Here is a 19,034-nt window from a genome sequence, read left to right on the forward strand (position 1 = left end):
TGAAGGCTGAAAAATTGGAGGTTTGCGCTGTGTTGCTCCCTGGAGAGAAAGTAAGAGAGAGAAAGCTGCTCTTTGCCCAGAGGCATCTGACGTGCCAGCGCAAAATCCAAAATGAGCCACAGCAAGGGCAGGCAACCCTCCACCCAGCAGCAAAATCATCAAACTTTTAATGACTTGGGCAATTACCCCCAGTGAGCCCACTTAATGGCATCCAGAGGACATCACTATACACCTCACACTAGGCTACACCATGCTATTTCCTACAATAACACACAAGACTAATGTGTACCCTCCCTTCTCCTCCATCATTCCCCCTGTAGACTGACACGCACCATGACAACAGCTCTGAGAAGTAGCTGAAAAGCCTAATACGCTCAATAAGTGCAAATGGCTCTGCTGTTGTTATTTTGTGAGCAGGCACTCATCTCTTTTTGAAGCCCAAAGTTCAATGGTGCATCCACGTCTACTGTTAGAGATTGTAAAAAAACAAACCAGTCTGTGATGTATAGGTCTCTGTATGTGTCCAAAAACGTAATAGTTATTGTTAATACTGTAAATGAGGGGAATAAATCAGGGCAGTGTTGCCCTACATTGTTGGTTGTTATCTAGCATTCATTGACAATCAGCATGTAAGTCTGGGTGATGAATCTGCTGCTGTGGGCATGGCTCAAGAGCTGACTCCTGACAGTACCTCTGTTGCCTTCATGCCTCATTTTGTACGCCCCTGCAAGGTGACACAGAAGAGACACACACTTTCTAGCAAACTAAAAGTTTGGCTCAAAAAAGTATTACTTACACTATGCAACTATTGTAATTGAGTGTTTTAATTTCAGTTTTATCATACTTTACTACTTTAAATTGTGTAGTTACTGCAACGACAAATACATGAAAATAATATATATATATATATATATATATATATATATATATATATATATATATATATATATATATATATATATATATATATATTAGCTAAGTTCTGTTGCTGTACTAATAGAGTCTAAACTCTGTGCTAACAATTCCTGATTGAATGTGCAGTTAGAGACCTTCTCAGCCTGTGCGACACTCCATGTTATAAATCCGGAAAGGTTAACAGCCCTCTTAAAGCACTTACAGTGATAAAGCAAGGGAGCCTCTGTTGCCCCCCCACATAACATTCCATATAGCAATACTATCTAATTAGACCACTTAAGAACTTCCTTCATTTTAATGCTAAACGTGTGTATAGCTAGCAGGAGAGAGGTGCAGATAAAGATTCAACCATTTGCTAATTGCTATTCCCCTTTGGTTAGGTGCGCGCCCCAGGGAGATGGCACTTTGTGCTTCATGGCCCACAGAAAAAAAGAGACAGAAGGATACACACGCATACATCACTTAACGCCAAAGCTTTATTTTAGTGCAGCGGCCTATTGTCATAGCAGATTCTCTGCTGAGCCAGCTAAAGCCAACTAAATGCGACCTGAAATGCCTGCATTCTGCTGATAAACTTTCCTACAAATTATACAGTGAGACATTTAAAATCTGATGCAATCATTAGACTTTGGGAGACACTGTAATAATTACCGACGTCTCTCTCTGCAGCTCCACTTGCTTCCACAACAATTAAGCTAAATCTCTTCCTTCATTCCCTTAATATACTGTATGCATTGAAAAGAGTGGATCACTCAAAGGTTTAACCTGCTCACCTACCATTTAACCTGTTTCCCTGTATTACTCCCTCTTTCTTTTATTTGTGTGATGTCATAGGTCAGTGCATACAGTGTGGATAACACCAATACGCCAGGAGTGATTTCTCTCCTGCCCTCCTGTTTGGATCCCACTCAGAGCCAGGTGTTATACTGCTAATTGGCCCACAGTGTGGATTTTTTCTTCGCACTTCTCTGAACTGCTAGCCTCTCAGTAACAGACAGAGACACTGTTAGTGTACGGATTGGCTAGTAACGTATCATGTTAATACCCAGAGGAGAGGAAACACTACTGTCCCTCTATTATATTTCTGTGAGCACAGCAAAATCTTGTTCCACCTGTGTAGGAACGCAAATTATATTTTGAGGAGGTGTTAACAAGATGTGTTCTACTTGGTATGGGAAACCTATGCATCTTCATTAATTGGTATAATTTGTCAAAAACTACGCTCACAGTTCCTCAACTTAGCTCCTAAATCAAAGGGAGCATAGCTAAAAAAGAAACTGACCCAGCCTTCCTGCTTTAGATACCCAAATCTGTTATTCCAGACTGTTTTGTACAGTGTTTTTCCTGTTTAGGGGTTTACTGTATATTTAACGTGAGCAGACAGTGAATTCCAGCCCTTTCCCTTTCTGTGGCTGGCTTGGACCAGTGTAGGCAAAGCAGAGAAGGGCGCTGTGTGTCCTGCTGACCCACCCTGCAAATGAGAGGGTGCTGTGGTACAGTGGCTGCTCCTAATTACTACCAAACAGCTGCAAACACATAGAGCTACAGCTAAGGGGCCCAGCCATACTGCCAGGCCAGGGGACAAGCCCTGCAGTGTGGGGTGGCCACAGGCGGACCGCTGTGTTCCTCGCTACCCTCAGTTCACTCCCACGCCATGAGGCCCCTGATGCAGCCAAGCTCTCCTGCTGCCTCATCAACTTCTCTGGCAGAAATTGCAGGGTGGCAGGGGAATCATGTCTGTAAATATGACCGCACTGACAAAGAAATGTCATGGTCCCTGTTCAGCCAGACGGGACTTTAGGGAGGGAGTTATGTCTGTTCAGATCCATGCACACCATGACAGCGGCAGAACTCAGGTCCAAGACAGGAAAGAAAACTGCAACCTTGGACAGGTACAGGGCAGACTTTCTTCTAAGATCAAAACTAAATATACACTTATTGAAAAAGCCAATATGTGCATAAAACTTTACACTCACCTGTCTGTTCCTCTCATCCATGATCCTCGTTATCTGTATCTTCTTCCGGCCCATGGCTGCGTCCTTTCCGGTTTCTCTGACACTTCAACAATATCAGAAAACAACAACCTTTCTTCCTCCACTCTTCTAGCACATCGCGCAACAACCCCCTCGTCTTGTGCGTGCTTCTTCACTCTTCTTGGTAAACTCTTTGCTCTTTGGCAGACCACACCACAATCTACAAGAGGACCAAAAGAGAAAGAGCGAAATAGAGAGAGACATAGTGAGAAGAGAAAGGAAGAAAAAAAACTTTAGCACTTACAATGTCTTCTTAAGCACTTCAAAGTAGAGGAGGGCTCTGTTTTCCGTTGTCAAGCGCATTCAGAAAGTATGGTACCCACATGGTGAGCTCTTATCTCCTCGGCTACTACACTTGAACTATAACTGAAGTCAGCTAAAGACGACCTGACACTTACAGGGCAGCAGCTACACTGAGAAGTTGTACTGAACTGTTGACAGAATTTCTCTACCTGCTCCTGTCTGCAGAAAAATAACAGCTTCTATTGAGCTGGACCACCCCAAGGCCAGCTTTGTTCTTGAAATGATTAAGAGAGCGCACAGTCTGGACTTGACTGTAGTTGAAATGTCCTGGACTCCGAGAGAAGCCTGAGGGGATAACGATGGTGGGAAGCATATTCCCTCATGGGATTGTAGCCTGACCAGTGGTTCGGTCCACACTGTTCTCGAGGGGACATCTATCTCTGTTCTGTCTCTGCCTCTCTGCAAGAAGAGATTTATCCCTGTCCCTGGAGGTGCATCCAACACTTACACCAGCAAACAGAAAACATCTAAACAAGTACATTTCTCCAATGACTACAAATGCAGAAAGGTTAACAACTTGAGCCATTAGATGCAGTCAGCAGTTGTGAGGCAAGAAGGCAGGGGCCAAATCAGCAGTGAAAACAAAAATGACCAGTTCCAGTGGCACACAGTCATTATGGGTTACAGATGGACTGGCATTATGGTGTCTGGCTGTCTGAATCGGGGCTCCACTGCAGTCAAACTTGACTGAGATCACCTCACTAACTACCCACACATGGTTGTCTGAGCCAGGAAAGCAACCGCCTGAACCCCCACTAAGAATTTCCCCAAACCACATCACAACAGGCAAGGAAGTATGACGACATTATTCTTCATTCACCATTTCTCGTAGAAATTGGTGAAGCAGTGTGAATTAGCAGTAGTTCAGCAGGTACAAACAGAACTCCTCAAAATTTACCTAAAAACCTCAGCAGTGTAAAAAGTGATCATTCCACAGCTATTAAGTAAATCTGCAACTTGAGGATTTCTGCTGAATTCACTGTGAATTTATACAGTGTGTAGTTAATATATTGTGGAAGTTTTTGATTTCTCAAGCAATATATAAGTTAATTCTGCCTGTTCTGTTGAATTGTGGTGGTTTTACTAATTTCTCTGAACTTCCGTGCACCTGTTCAAGAATCCTAGAGTTTTATCCATTGGTTTAGAGGAGCTTATCTAAGTTGGACTAATCTCTAATTATCTTCTCAGGCTGGTCTGAAGTGACCATAATACGATTTGCTCTTTGAGAGTGTGAATACATAAATGTGTTCATCAGTGATGCATGTGACATAAGCAATGTGCCCCGTCAAATATACCAATCTATATCTGCTTCCCCAAAATGCTGCAGTTTGATTTTAGTATAACAACAAAGCTAAAGAAAGAGGGACTTCAGACTCCAAGTGTGCTAAACTCCTAAACCCATTTTAGTGTCCACATACATTAAAAGTTAGTCAAAAACAACCTGTTGTTTTTGTTTTTTTTTTTTTTGTCTTTTCAGCTTATCCTGTGAGTTCAGGGTCTCCACAGCAGATCATTTTTCCGCATGTTGATTTGGCACAGTTTTTACCAGACGCAACCCTCCCCAATTTCTACTCGGGACCGGCACTGCACGGCTGGGGATGTGGAAGGGCTTTGGGATTGGGGGTTTTGAGCCACTGCCACCTCATTGTAGATCAAATAGCTAAATTTAAATTTCCAGAATTAAATGGAAAATTTTTAGCTGGCACCACAACCCAGATCAACATGGCAGAAGATGTTCAGATTAGGAAAACAATGTCTGCATTGTGGCAAAGTACATGTTTGTGTGTGACACTCTAATTCTTAAGAGCTAGATTGGGACAGAGTATCTGTTTATACCCTAAATCATGTGCCCTTTCTTTGTTTGTTTGTGTGTGTGTGTGTGTGTGTGTGTGTGTGTGTGTGTGTGTGTGTGTGTGTGTGTGTGTGTGTGTAAACCCGGGAGATAAAGAGATAACTATAACTATAGCAGCAACAGATCTAAATATGTCTGATCACAGCAGTTCAGCGCTTATTTGTAAACTCTGTGCCTGTTCACAACAACATTAAAACCGCAGCACAGTCGATTAGGAAAAACCTGATGGTGTGACAGTCCTTGAAGGAATTCATAAAACTTTCGAACAATACAAGGCTAAAAAGCCTTTAAAAAGCCTAAAAAGCAAATTAGAGTAAAAACATCTTGACTTACTGCAGCCATATTGTAAAACATCATTTAATTACACTGTATTTCAAAATACTTTTGTATATGCACCTGGTCCACTATGATAAAAACCAGTCCAGCACTTCTGAAAGATGCTTACCAAACAGTTATATCTGATAAATCAATGTGCAGAGAATATGTCGCCACACTGGTCTTGACAAAAGTCAATTTATTCATCCCACATGCAGTCATAGAAAGATACTGTGTGTGTGTGTGTGTGTGTGTGTGTGTGTATATATATATATATATATATATATACACACAGAGTATATATATATATATATATATATATACACACACACACACACACACACACACACACACACACACACACACACCTGGGCATTAGAATTGTTTCTTCCCTGAGCTGCAATGATCTACTGTGACAAGGCGTAAGACTGGTCAAATGACAGGAGGGCCCGTCAGCCTCCTCCTCCTTTAAGATGGACCATAGAGACACTGGGCGACTTGGTGACAGGCATGGCCCTTTCACAATCAATAAAACATGCTCGATTCCTAGTGTGATTACTGGACCCAGCACAATCTCCTCATCCCCCTCCTGTAAGCCTTTGTTCACATAAAGTTGAGGCATTATTCCCTCAACTGTTGTTCTATATAAAATGTGTTATATACTAGATTTATGTTTACATTATGAAGAAAAATGAGGCCAGTGTTACTCAATACATGTATAATGTAATTAAAGTATACTAGCTTAATCACCACGATTATGTACTACTGTACATCTCAAATGTCTGAATAAAATCTAATACATTAGGTTTATTCATCCTGACTGACCTGTGTTAAAGAAGCAACCACTACATCTGGTAAGCAAGTCTCCACTGCTTTGAAGGTGATGGACACCAGCCAAAGACTTGAGCGCAGCCGTGACAGTTGCACTTCCTGTGCAAGTCAGGGTTAGTCGGTATCCTACCACAGACCGTGGGCAGAAAAGACTCAACTTCCTGCCCCTCCACTTCCTGTTATTCAGGACCCTTCTACATGCCCTCTACGGGCGAGTCAGAGGGAGAAAGAAAGGGCGGGACCACCTTGGGGACAACCTTCCCCTCTGATCCTTCCCCTTATTACCCTCCTGACTGTAAGTTTGAGACTAAACAACAACAAAGGCTCATCTCTAGTGGCTTTGCTCTGTGTGCCTATTATGTTTACTGGAAGGATCATTACACAGGCTGGATGACGTGTACACATGCTGCTTTCAACCACTCACTTTACAATTAGTAAATTAGACACCTTCAGTGTTCTTCGAACACTCCACCAGTTACATAAAAATTAGTCACAGAGCTCAGAACACAAGTCCATATACATCATAGGTTGCAAGCCTCATGCAGTAATCTGATGTGCACTGATATGGAGATTCTGTGAAATAATCTATGACAACGTTCTTAAGTGTATCGAACTCAAAGTGTCAACACTGTGGCTCGTTAGGATTACAGTAGCTTCTGGCAGAGAGGCATTATGCTTAGCAGCCTAAATCCACAGTTTTACCAATTTGTTTCAATGGAGCCTTGACACCAGCGCTATAGGAAATGAACATCCACGTCTTTGTTCTTGCTTTCATCAGGAGGTGCTGTACCTGTAAATGGGGCTGTTGGCCTGAGGGGAGTGGAGGCAAGCCAGCCCTCTCATGCTCTCTCTGTCTCTCTCCTCCCTTTTGTGAGAGTGCGCTTATCTCCCTCTCCAGCAGTGAAAGGCAGGATTGTGGCCCCAGCAGCATAACTAGTGTTAATGTCTCCTGATGTTAATCTGACACACGGCTGATCCCTCAACAACCACTTTCTCCATCCCATCTTTTCAACCCCCCACTTCTTACTTTCTCTCTTTCTTTTTCTTATAATTTCTTGCTTTTCCTTTCTCTCTTTCTTTGAACTCATGTTATACATACCCTCACCTCAGTTTCCAAGGCAACTAATAAGATATAATTAATAAGAGCTATCGCAAGGACATGTGAACAAAAAAGTGAAAAAGAAGGCTTTGAGAAATGTAGAGCGAGGTGGGGCAGTCTGCAAAACATGGACTTTCTGCAGCACTTCCCCTTCCTCTGTAGCATTGCTTCGGGTGACATTGCTCATACCAGACAGTGATGTAAATAGCACCTACAGGAATGGCTAAAATGATTATGATATGAGTATGCTGAAGGTGTTAAAAGAAAAACAATCAAATAAATATATGTTTGCACAAAAGAAAAACCTGTCCAAAATCTTAAGATTATAAACTGTGATACAAAAAAATTTATTGTTTAGAGGGACAGTGACCTGAACAGTGAGAGAAATGGCAGCCAAACAGACAGCAAGTGGTTAATCTGCCCTGATGACTGGTAGCTCAGTCCAACTCTCCAATGACCCAGCTGTAATCCCACATTGGATCAATGCAAGTTCAAACAATCCTCCATGCTGCTAGCACCTTGCTTAGGCTGGGGGATGGTGCTGTAAGACGGGGACCAGGAGACAGAAAGCTACTTATCACCTCCAAAATGACATCAAAAGCAAAGAAACCCCCACGGATGAACCTGTTCTCGTCGAGGAAATGTTTCACCATGGGCCAAGTTACACAGCCAAATGAATAGAAATGTTGTGACTCTTCCGATAAATACTGGACATATATCCAATCTGCAAAATCTGAATGACAATCAGTGGATATAACAAACAATAACCATAAGACATCATATGCTGACAACACTACCAGACAGACATCCTCCAACTCTCTCTCATACAACTGTCAGGGGATGAGAGGACTGTGCAAGGTGACTTTGACTAAGTGCCTCGGGGTTTCATGGGAAAACGTCTTTGACATTATATTAATTTCATGACTCTTTTTTTCTAGCAGTTTTTCTCAACAGATTTGGCTCATTTCTTGAAACTTCACTATCATTCTTCACGATCTACGAACATTTGTCAAAGCAATGTACACATTTGGCACAACAGTATCGTTCAGCAAAAGTCAGTGGGACAGTGGAGCACTAGCGTGCCATCTCCATCCCCTGCATGTTTCTGTTGATACATGCAAGCAATAGGATCATGTACTTTACAATGTTCTACTGCCTATGAAAAGCAATATGAATTCATATTTCTCTCGTCGTCTTCTTTTTGTTGGGCAACGAACCCTTGTCTGGTGATATAGTACACCAAGCCATTGCTCAGTGCTCCTCTCTCATTTTCAGGAAAGAGACAACACGTGTCAATGTATGGAACCATTTTCTGAAATTGGAAATCATGGCAATGGTAGCCCTGCGATGGCCTAAAACAAACTGGCCTAAAACAATATTGCTTATAAATTTTAACTGTGACTTGATAACTGACTCAAAGCTGTGAAGCAAAACTGGCTTAGGGCCACAGAGTCTGAACACTCGGGAAACAAATGGAAAAGACATTTTGCTTTAGCCTTAGGCACAGGCAGTGGTGGTGATCTAGAGGCTAGTAGTGACAAATAGGTGGCATGATCAGCTACCAACTTTTACCTTACTTTAAGAGTCATTCAACAAAGCAATGAGACATTCACTTGACAGAATAGGATCAATTTTAGTCAGAGACTTTCCACTGCACTTCATGTGTGTTTGAGTTCTGTAACAAATGTGTGTGTATGTGTAAAAGAGAGAGACAGAACAAAAACAAGAGAATGAGGGAGGGAAAATCAGACACAGAGGGAGAGAGAAGACAGTATGACTGTGTTAACTATGTGGAAAGATGTAAGGGAAACAAGACTAAAAGAAGCACCCTGCGCCCATCCCATCCCACCTCTGTGGTAGTGTGTGGCAGCGGCGTTGTAACATAATTACTGCTGGGACACTTCTATTCCCACTGATCCATTTGCGTCAGTCAGGTTTTCAAGCCCAGCCAATGAATGGATTCTCAGTTTCTCAAGGATAAAGAGATGACCCTCTCCTAACTGTTATATCCATTTCATGTAGAAAAGCTCCTCTTCACCTCAAGGTAAATCCCTGGATGCAGATTTTAGTAAAACTTTTATGAACAAAGAAAATTACGATAACTTCCTCAATGCAAAGATAGGGTGATGAATTATGTCTCATTAAAAATGAATGTGCTTGACAACTAAGAAATCATAGATGGTACAGTACAGTTGCTATAGTTTCCTTTTAGCTCGAGTTGGTGCTTCTCATTATCATTACATTTGCATCAGAGAGCTAAGCATTAAGGTTTTTGAAAAATATTTAGTCTTAGTCTTAGTAGCACTGAATAATATAGTGTATCATTGTGTCCTGAGGATTTTCTCTAATGTTAAAATCTTGAGCCTTGGAAAAAATTCTAATTTGCCAAACCTACAGTTGCCTACAGTATGTCATGCTATGTCTTAAAATACAATAGCCTGGCTTGGCTAACTCTTTGCTTTATGTTTGACTGCTGGTCAAACAAGTAAAAGACCTCTATTACCCACATTCCATAAGACAGTTAAACAAGTCACTGTCGTGATGTGGTATTTCAGTATCCAGCACTTCCTGTGTCACATTTTGCGCTCTAATTAACAAAGTCACACGATATTCATATATCAATTAGTTTTATTTTTACTTTTGATGACTTTATTGCTTGTCACCGTGAGACTTTTTTTTCACCTAACCTGTTTTTCTAAACATTTGTACACAAGCACTCTTGTAAAATAACAAATGCATGCATGGTCCTAGAGGTTTATAAATTTGAATAGCATTACAGTTTAATATGGTACAATGACATGTGTCCATTGGAATGGTTGTCTATCTTCAGATGGGCATCTCATCAGGGAACAGTAATAATGCCAACACCATAGGGAGCGACAGTCCCCCGCTCTCCAAGGAAACCTGCAAGCTGTGTTAAGTGCCATGGCAGCCTTTTGATGTTGCACAGGCCACAACTCAAAAATGGTAAACACTAAAGATGAACCAAGATCTTCCTCCAGGGGGAATCCACAGAGTAAGGATATTAGGGACATCATGCATAATGTGTCTCAGCAGCAGCAGCGGTGCATTTAACTCATCTCAACACTTCTTTGGAAACACCGAGGACCCAGATTAGACACTGAGATTCCAGATATTCAATTCTCCCTCAGTGTTTGAATATCAGCAGGCAGATTTAACTACATAAATAAACAAAGGTTCTTAGTACAGATATATGTAGTCCATATAGTTTTTGATTATATTGCTGTCCGCCTTCAGAGAATGGCTTCCTTTTATTGGAAAAAAATGTAAAAAGCTCAGAATAAATATTTGATTTTCTCCTCCCATTTTTATCTTCCACTCGATGCCTCTTTCCCACAGTGTTCCATTACATAAAAGGTTTATGCAATCTGAGCAGTGAGGATGGCCGTGAGTCATAATAACAGTGAGAGGGGCTAGCTAAAGTAGCATTGATTTTTTTCCCTACAATTTTATGTTACAGAATTAGTCTTTTAATGATCTCTTACAGACGTGTGATTCACACATTTCATTTCATTTACAACATTTTAAATAAAGCAACTGCTCACCCATTTCTGAAAATACAGTATGACACACAGAAGCTGAAGTTGCAGGAAAATGTATACAATCTGTGTCTAAAATGTTTGTCTGTGGCTTTTATGGTATTGCACTATAAGTCTGTGAAACATTACACAGGGGACAGTTTTCACTTTGAACAATTGATGCAAGTTTTGACTCTACTTTGAGAATGATGTGTTTTGACAGTAAACAGCAATATTAACAACAGCCTATCCGCCCTGTTTTCAAAGGGCAGATGGGTCAACAAATGTGCAAGGAAAATCACAATTTCTTTATTACTTATAATACTTGGTAAACTGACTTCAATCTGAAAGATGAGGGAAACATTTTTTCTTTTTCTCATCTATCCTAATTTGAATATCTATGGACATAAATGACTGGCATTCAGCAAGCAAATAATCTAAGGGGCATTTCTGCAGCTACAGCCCCCAGTTGTTCCCAAATCAGATGATGTGTGCTAGCTGTCACATGAAAGCTGTGCGCAAACACAGTGATGGAGAGAGAGGGAGATAGACAGAGACAAAGAAAGTGAGAGAGACCCCCACAGGCCCTGCTCCTGCTCGCCTCTCCAGGAATCTTTTCAGTCAAACTGTTTGCTGATAGTCTCTGGTCCTGAGGCGGATTCCGCCCACGCCCCCTCAACTCATCAACCCCCATATATGTTCTGAACACCCCTGGCAGTTGGACCAGTGACAGAGGTTGAGGGGAGGATGGAAAGAAGAACAACACAGTCTGACATGAATACAGGCTGGGAACAGTAAGCTGGTGGAAGCGCTACACCATTTTCACCTAGATCTGCAGCCTACGGCACACAGATGGAAAGTGGACTGGGAGAAGGCGAGAGGACAGACGGGTAGATGCACAAACAGCGGGCAGACTCAACACCTCACACACAATCACAGTCACACTATAGAGAGCTGGGATCTAGAGACGGGAGATGCAATGACAATACTTTATGGATGGAATGGATTCAAAAAGACTAGTTTTAACTGAAATAAAGTTTCAATAGCGATAAATATTGATTGTGAGGGTGCAGAGATTTTGAAAAGGGGCCTACTTAAATGGTAAAGACGAGCAACAGTTACCTTTTAAAATGATAAATGAACTGCTACAGCCTAAAGACTCTATTGTGGCTTCGCCTTAAGTGGGCATCATCTTCATTCTGCACACAACACAAACCCATATTGTATCTCAGTCTAATCTACAACAATTTGGAAACTCGTGCTCTAGCACAGGGCCTTGTGGTCTTCATGCTGCTCGAGCACTGCCCTAAAAGCAGAGAGGAAGACAACTTTGAACTTCAAGTGAGGGCCCTGCAGTGGACTGGAGCAGAGAGGGCTGGGTCACTTCCCTTCTCTGTTCATATGTGTGATGTGTGCTACACAATAAAGAGAAGAATCACATCCCCTGCAGCTGTCCTGGTTCACATGGCTTCTCAGACAGACAGAAAAACAAGGATATCACAGGCCAGGGCTCCTTCCTGCAGCTCGTGGGAGGGCCACAGGGTCTGTCCAGCTGCAAGACAGCCAACTCTTCCTTCCAGCAGCTACTGGACTTTTATTCAATGGACTCACTGTAGGAGCTCTGACACCCAAGTCTTACAGCTGCATTTACTACACATGCAAGTTATAAACAGTTCTGCACACTTTACTCCTTAGTATCTTCGGCAACATAACAGGAACAAGATAAATAGTAATGCAGGCTTCGACTGATGTTTTATGTTGCCTATTTTAGCGCTTGGTAATATCATAGTTTCTTCACACCGAGCTTACCAGACTTTGAAGAAAGTTTACTTTTAACATAATTCAATTGTTTGTCTGTTTATGATTCTTCTGCTCAATCGACTTCATACATAGCCAGAGAATATAAACCTCCAGTGAGCGATGCTTTTTAAGATCTACAGTAGAGCATGAGGAATTCAATACAGGGGGGTATATTAGCAATCACAGGAGATCTTTTGATCTAGTAAATTAGATTATAATATATTCCTTTGATTTATGTTTTTTCAAAGCCTCATTAAAATTCAGTTAAAATGCAACTCAGCAAAGAGACGTCTTTCTTAACTTCAGTTTTTCTTTATGATTCAACTTAATAACATCTGCACAGCATCTTGTAGCAACACATCCATGTTAGGAAAAATCTGCTTTAGATAAACAACAATAAGAAAACAAGCTAACAAATTATCACCAACCAAACCACAGGACACACACGTTTGGGTTAAACGTCCTCTAAGTTTGGCCCACTCAGTTTTGAGATGATGCACAGTGTGATTCTGTGGTTTCTCTTGCACTCCTGAAAACCAAAGAGGTGGGACGACGCACTTTAAAAAGGTGCTAGATGACTTTACTTCTCAAAATCATCACCTTTGTTCCACCACATGCTTCCACAATCTTTCCTCCCAAACCACACAGCATGCAAGTGCTGTGTGGTGTGTGTGTGTGTGTGTGTGTGTGTGTGTATATATATATATATATATATATATACATATATATACACACACACACACATATATATATATATATATATATATATATATATATATATACACACACACATACATACATACATACATATATATATATATATATATATATTAGACACCGTGAGCAACCAGTGAGGATGTGGAGTGAGAGACAGACAAGGATCATAGTTGCCAAAGCAGATTAACGGCAGATTTAGAGTGCGGCTCTGCTTAAGGATCTTCCTGCTGGTTCTCCTGTGTGGTCTAGGTTGAAAAGGTGAGGAGACCTCCAGTCAGGCCTTGTTTAGAAGAGCACAGGAGACAGGAAGAGACTGTGCGGCCTTAAGCTGCTCTGCCCTGCTCAGCAGCACATGTGCTGAGTGAGCCAAACAGGGCGGCTTACCACCAGAGGTCCCAGTCAAGGGCAGGACAGTTGAAAGGTCACTGCTAGCTGCCTTGCTATACAAATAGTGCCTCAGCAAGTAATACACTCACCCTCTGGGCTTACAGAGCTTGTGGCTGCCAGGGAAATTTAGTTATTTCATCAAGAAGCAATAAGCTTTAATGGCAATCATTGAGGAAGTTATTAATAAATTTTTTTGCAAAGTTAAAATTTACTTTTTTAAGACAAGTAATAACTTTACCATGTGTTTTACCAGTTGCCTGTGATTTCTGGAATTTATATTTCAATATCAACTAAAGAAGAAATTTGATCAAATGAATTAACTTTTGAATTAATTATTTCATGTAAAACAGTCAGCAGTAATTTTGTCTGACACCAGGTACTAATTCCTGCCTTCTGCATGAATGTCCTGTCAAACATGAGAAGCAAATGCAAACATCACACACTGAGAGCGACAAAATGAACCCAGGATCTCTTTGCAGTGAGGTACCAGAGCTAACCAAAGGCCCACCGTAACGCCCACACTCCAGATATTTGCAGGCATGAGTGACCTATTTACTACTATCCATACTCAGAATAAACATTAAAAAAATGTAGGTTTTGACTTGACATGAACCTACCGACATCTGCTTTTGCCTATAGTAAAATGTGTTTGTTTCCTGTATAGTACATATATAGGCCAGCTAAATATAAAAAACAGCACTTTTTTCTTAAGTCTACTGGGAACAGTCTACAGTTAGCTATGGTCTAAAACATTATCTGCCAGGCTCAAGATTCTGCATCCAACCTCCAGGTCTCACAGCAGAACGCTGGAATCTCCATACTGATGATGGAGCTCCAATAAACAATGAATCGTGTTGCTAAGATGCTTTTGTTAGTCAAAGAGAAAGTTGCATAGTTACACCATCACACTATGATGCCAGTGATGTTTTGTTTTTGAGTAACCTTAAACTACCTTTAGAAAAAAAATTCAATTTTCAATCATGATATACAACCAACATTTAAAGTGAAAAATAATTGCACAAAGAGAAGAGAAGAGACAGAAAAATGTTTTTAAACTTATTGCATGTTAATTTAGTTAACATCCATGGATGTACAGAACTTTTTTTAGGACCTTAATACAGCCGGTTTTACCAAACCAAACCAAGAATGTATATAATATGATCTGACACTTATCCAAAACTCTATTCCAGTTCAAGCTCACTTGCCAAGTGTAGAGTACAAAGATAATATCCAGCCCTGGCACAAAATATTAATAAATACTGCTTTAATAAAATAAATTCACAACCACAGTAAAACAATTGTAGCATTAGTAAAAACTGTACTGTTAAAGATAAATTTGCAAAATAAAAACATCTCGGCTTACCAAGCAACCACAGAAGCACTATCCTCGATTTTGGACCAGGAATGTTCTATGTCTAATATTTTTCATTCAGTACATGCTTGGCTTTCAGCTTTCTGGTGTTTTGTCCTCCTTGGGAAAATGTCCAGGGAGGAGGAGAGTGGAGGAGAAAGACTTTCACTCAGTGATTCAGAGGCATCGTGTAAACGCCAGCATTCTCTTTCTGACAACCAGCGTTAATTGCAGATCCGACTCGCCCACACACTCCACATTTCTCCTGGAAAGAGAAGCTGAGACGCTGAGACTGAAGTGGGATGAGGAGTGCTGTAAAAGATGCTGCAGCTGCCCGTTCCTCACACCGTCACCACCTCTCATTTCTCCCTTTCCACAGAGAACTTGTACTAAGATGCTAACACGCACTTACTCACATTTACGGAGACATGCAGGGGCACACAAACAAGGCTAAAACATTTAATAAACAGTGGTAAATATCATCCATCCATCTTGCATTACCACATCATCCTAGCCATGATTAAATGATACAGGGGAAAATCTAATAGTCATATTATCAAACCTCTCCCTCTGCGTTTGTGTAAGAGCAAAAGGTACTGTCAAGCTCTGGGGTCTTTGAGGTTAGAGCGATAGTTTACCACATGCATGAGAAAGACACTGGCTTTATCTGTGGTTCCACAGGCATCATGTTCATTCCTTTGACTAATACACAACATAAATTTTTAAAATGATAATAAATTCAGCCACGTTGAAAGAATCTCTCATCCACACATTAGACATAAGAGCTCACGTGATGTGGATTATGAGCAACAAGGCCCATTACTGACAAGGCCTGGGGCAGCACAGAAGCTAATGACTGCAGATTGGAGGGTGCTTTATGCTTTGCTTTAGAAATCACTTGCAACCAGCTGGTATGGCAGTGTACGCCATCAGCACATCCGTAACATCAAATGGACAGTGAAAAAGTATGCTTTGTTAAAGCTACAAAATGTAGAATGACTTTTACAATAAAATGTGTCATTGGTTTGACCTGATAACTGACAGACATACTGTTAAGTACTAAAATATTTACTACCGAGCTCCATACCAAGTAATCATGTTTAAATATATGTACATCAACAGTCCGCTGAATACACTTCCTTTAAGGATGTCTTGAATTGCCACAACAAAACTTGCATTAGAAGTTGCAGAATCAGACAACGAAATATTTTTCAAAGACTTAATTCAGAAAAATCTTTGCTTGGAAAACGAGACTAGAGCACTTTCAGGTATCGGTATTTTCTAATCCGACTGAATGAAACCTGCATTTTCTGTAAAATTTTCAAGACAAAATTTAGGGTCCAAGCATACTAGAAACATTGGAAAAGGTCAAACTTACAGCTGGCTGTTGCTCACTGCATCCAGCAGTTAGGGTTACAAGAGTGTGAAAGATTCAGAACCACTAGGTGGCAAAGATCCATTCTCACAGATACCTAAAGTGATTCATTAACTCATCTGAAATTTACAGCACATTGCCTCTTGGATTCTTCAAGCGATCTTATGCAGCGAGAAGTCTATCAAGACATTATGTCTGAACTATTTCACATTAATTTACTCGATTGGGCCCATTTCAGCTGAGCTTATGTCAGCTTTAACCAGCCACTTCCATCATACAAAACTAGTTTATTACTAAAAATGACTTTTAAACTAGAGCGAATTTCAATGGGACAAGCTAAGATTAGCTTGGGTTTGATGTCATGCAACTCACACTTTTTGTCTCCTTTTGTAAAACTGACATGTGTGTGGATATACCACAACACTGGGAACTACATTTAGGGTAATAAGCATGTGTAGTGATGCCATAGTGCACGGAGCAGCACCATCTAGATTTCGACACAACTAATGTCAAGCAAGGATCAAAGCTGGCAGCAACAGTAAGTTCACGTACAAAACTAAAATAAACCCATCAACCAGATGTATTAACTGAACAGGGTTTGGATGTTCTTAAGGTATTTTTGAGAGTTGCAACATGCCTAAACACATAACTCAGTATAAGACCTCCACTTCTATCAACACAATATTGTGACACTGTGTGTGAACTGTAGTCTGCTGTTGTTGTGGTGGCTCAACACTGTTATTATACACACAGTGATTACTATTTTGACAAAAGTAGCCTATAGTTTAACATTTCACACTTTCGAATCCACGACAATCTCTGAGGGAGCCGTGGGGATAAAATTCACAAGTGGAGCACAGCGACGAGCCAGAAGTGACGCTTTTTCACTGTTCACGATGGATGAATCCTGTAAAAGTTTCTCGCAGCGGGCTGATATCAACAGTGCGCGTGTCTGGCTGCGCCCTTAAAACAGACGGATGCCAAATTTTACAGCATCAAAACCTTACGGATAATTAAAACACTGACTTACACTACGCTGCTTTTCCCCCCACATTCTGTATCTTACAGTCATGCATGTGCCCCCCGGGAAAAAAAAAGCTAGAAATACAGTAAACGTCTCCGACTCCCAGATCCACTCTACGTCTCCCTCTTGCGCTTTTCCGCTCTCACTCACTCGTGTAGCTACAGTATACCGCTGCCACACTCCGCAACATTGTTTCTATTTCCGTTACTCACCTTTACTCCCAAGTCAGTCGCTGTATATAGACACTCTATATCGGTGGCTCCAGTGGATAAACGTAATTTCAGTTCACATTTACACGCTGACTGCTATTTTAGGGGGAGCTGACAAACTCAGAAAAGCCAGTCTCCCTCTTGTCAGTGAAAGACTCCTCCCCTTTTCTGACGGATTATTCGCTCTCTCTCTCTCTCTCTCTCTCTCTCTCTCTCTCTCTCTCTCTCTCTCTCTCACACACACACACACACACACACACACACACACCGCCAAAGCAATAGTACAAGTTGTCTCAGTTTATTCCCAAGACCTAAAGCGAAAATACAGCACTGATAAAGTTGTGTTAGATGTCTGCTCATTTTCACTTACTATTCTGCTGCTGTCATTTGATTCGTGACATTTTCCATATAATAACAACTCTGATCCGGGGGTGAGTTAGTTGCAAACGTTACGGAAACTTGGACAAAAGCACTACGAACAAAAAAAACTGACAAAAAGTACAACTAAGCTCAGAAGCTCAGAGAATAATTGAGTATATTCTGTCTTCCTCCGTGACGTTAGATTTGAGCAGATACTTTCCCAAGTTGCTCAGGTTCATCACATTGGATACATTTGACGTCATATCTCTAAGACAACAGCAATGGAATTCGGTCTAATGGACATTTCGCTCAGCCAATGAAAAACCACAGCGTCTCTTGAGCAGCCAATTAGAGGAAGAAGGTGGGATCTTATTGACTCTCATATGAGCTGGTCACGTGTACGTGCAGGATCAGAGGATGTGCGGTGTCTGGCCTCGTCGCACTCTTCCAGGCACTTTGAAAGCAGGTGCGATGGAACTATACTTTTTCTAGAAATTATCAGTTTTTGCAGTTGTGCAATTCGCACGGATGAGGTGAACATGTGGCCAGATTCAGACAGAATGCTGGACTGAAACCCGGAAGATACTTAGCAGCTTACAAATCAATGAAGCTGGTTGTTGCTCGATAAAGTGTTGGAAAGAAGTCGTACTTTTATGTACACTATATACACTACTTACATATCATAGTTTGTAATTATAGTTAGATGAAATGGTTTGTTAAAAGTAAAATAAAAGCATATAACGTAGTTATGATAAACTGCACTTTCACCAGCTTTAACACTAAAATGCTTTCACATTGATGCATCAGTAATAATGTGTCAGTAGCTGTGTCATAGTAAATTGACTCAGAGTGTTGACACTATTGACAAACACTTAAGTTTTAATTTTCTTTAATTTATATTGTGGTAAAATTGTGGTATTCCTA

The 19,034-nt window shown here is 40.9% G+C and overlaps 1 protein-coding gene across 8 annotated transcripts in view; it reads right to left on the reverse strand.

Annotated features, from left to right (window-relative positions):
• Positions 1-17,914, reverse strand: part of mef2aa (myocyte enhancer factor 2aa) — a 53,105-nt gene extending 35,191 nt beyond the window's left edge. For 7 of the 8 annotated variants that reach the window (XM_067500681.1, XM_067500678.1, XM_067500676.1 and 4 more), the window contains exons 1-2: positions 17,754-17,913; positions 2,892-3,108 (exon numbers count right to left, since the gene is read on the reverse strand). In XM_067500681.1, the coding sequence (XP_067356782.1) occupies positions 2,892-2,945 (54 nt within the window). In that variant the 5' untranslated portion in view covers positions 2,946-3,108; positions 17,754-17,913. Of the gene's footprint in view, positions 1-2,891; positions 3,109-17,753 lie in introns of all 8 variants that reach the window. The other variant, XM_067500674.1, reaches the window with a different exon arrangement.
• Positions 17,915-19,034: the final 1,120 nt, after the last annotated feature.

Source organism: Channa argus, chromosome 4 (genome assembly GCF_033026475.1).
Source record: "Channa argus isolate prfri chromosome 4, Channa argus male v1.0, whole genome shotgun sequence".
In the NCBI taxonomy this organism is placed as follows: Eukaryota; Metazoa; Chordata; class Actinopteri; order Anabantiformes; family Channidae; genus Channa; species Channa argus.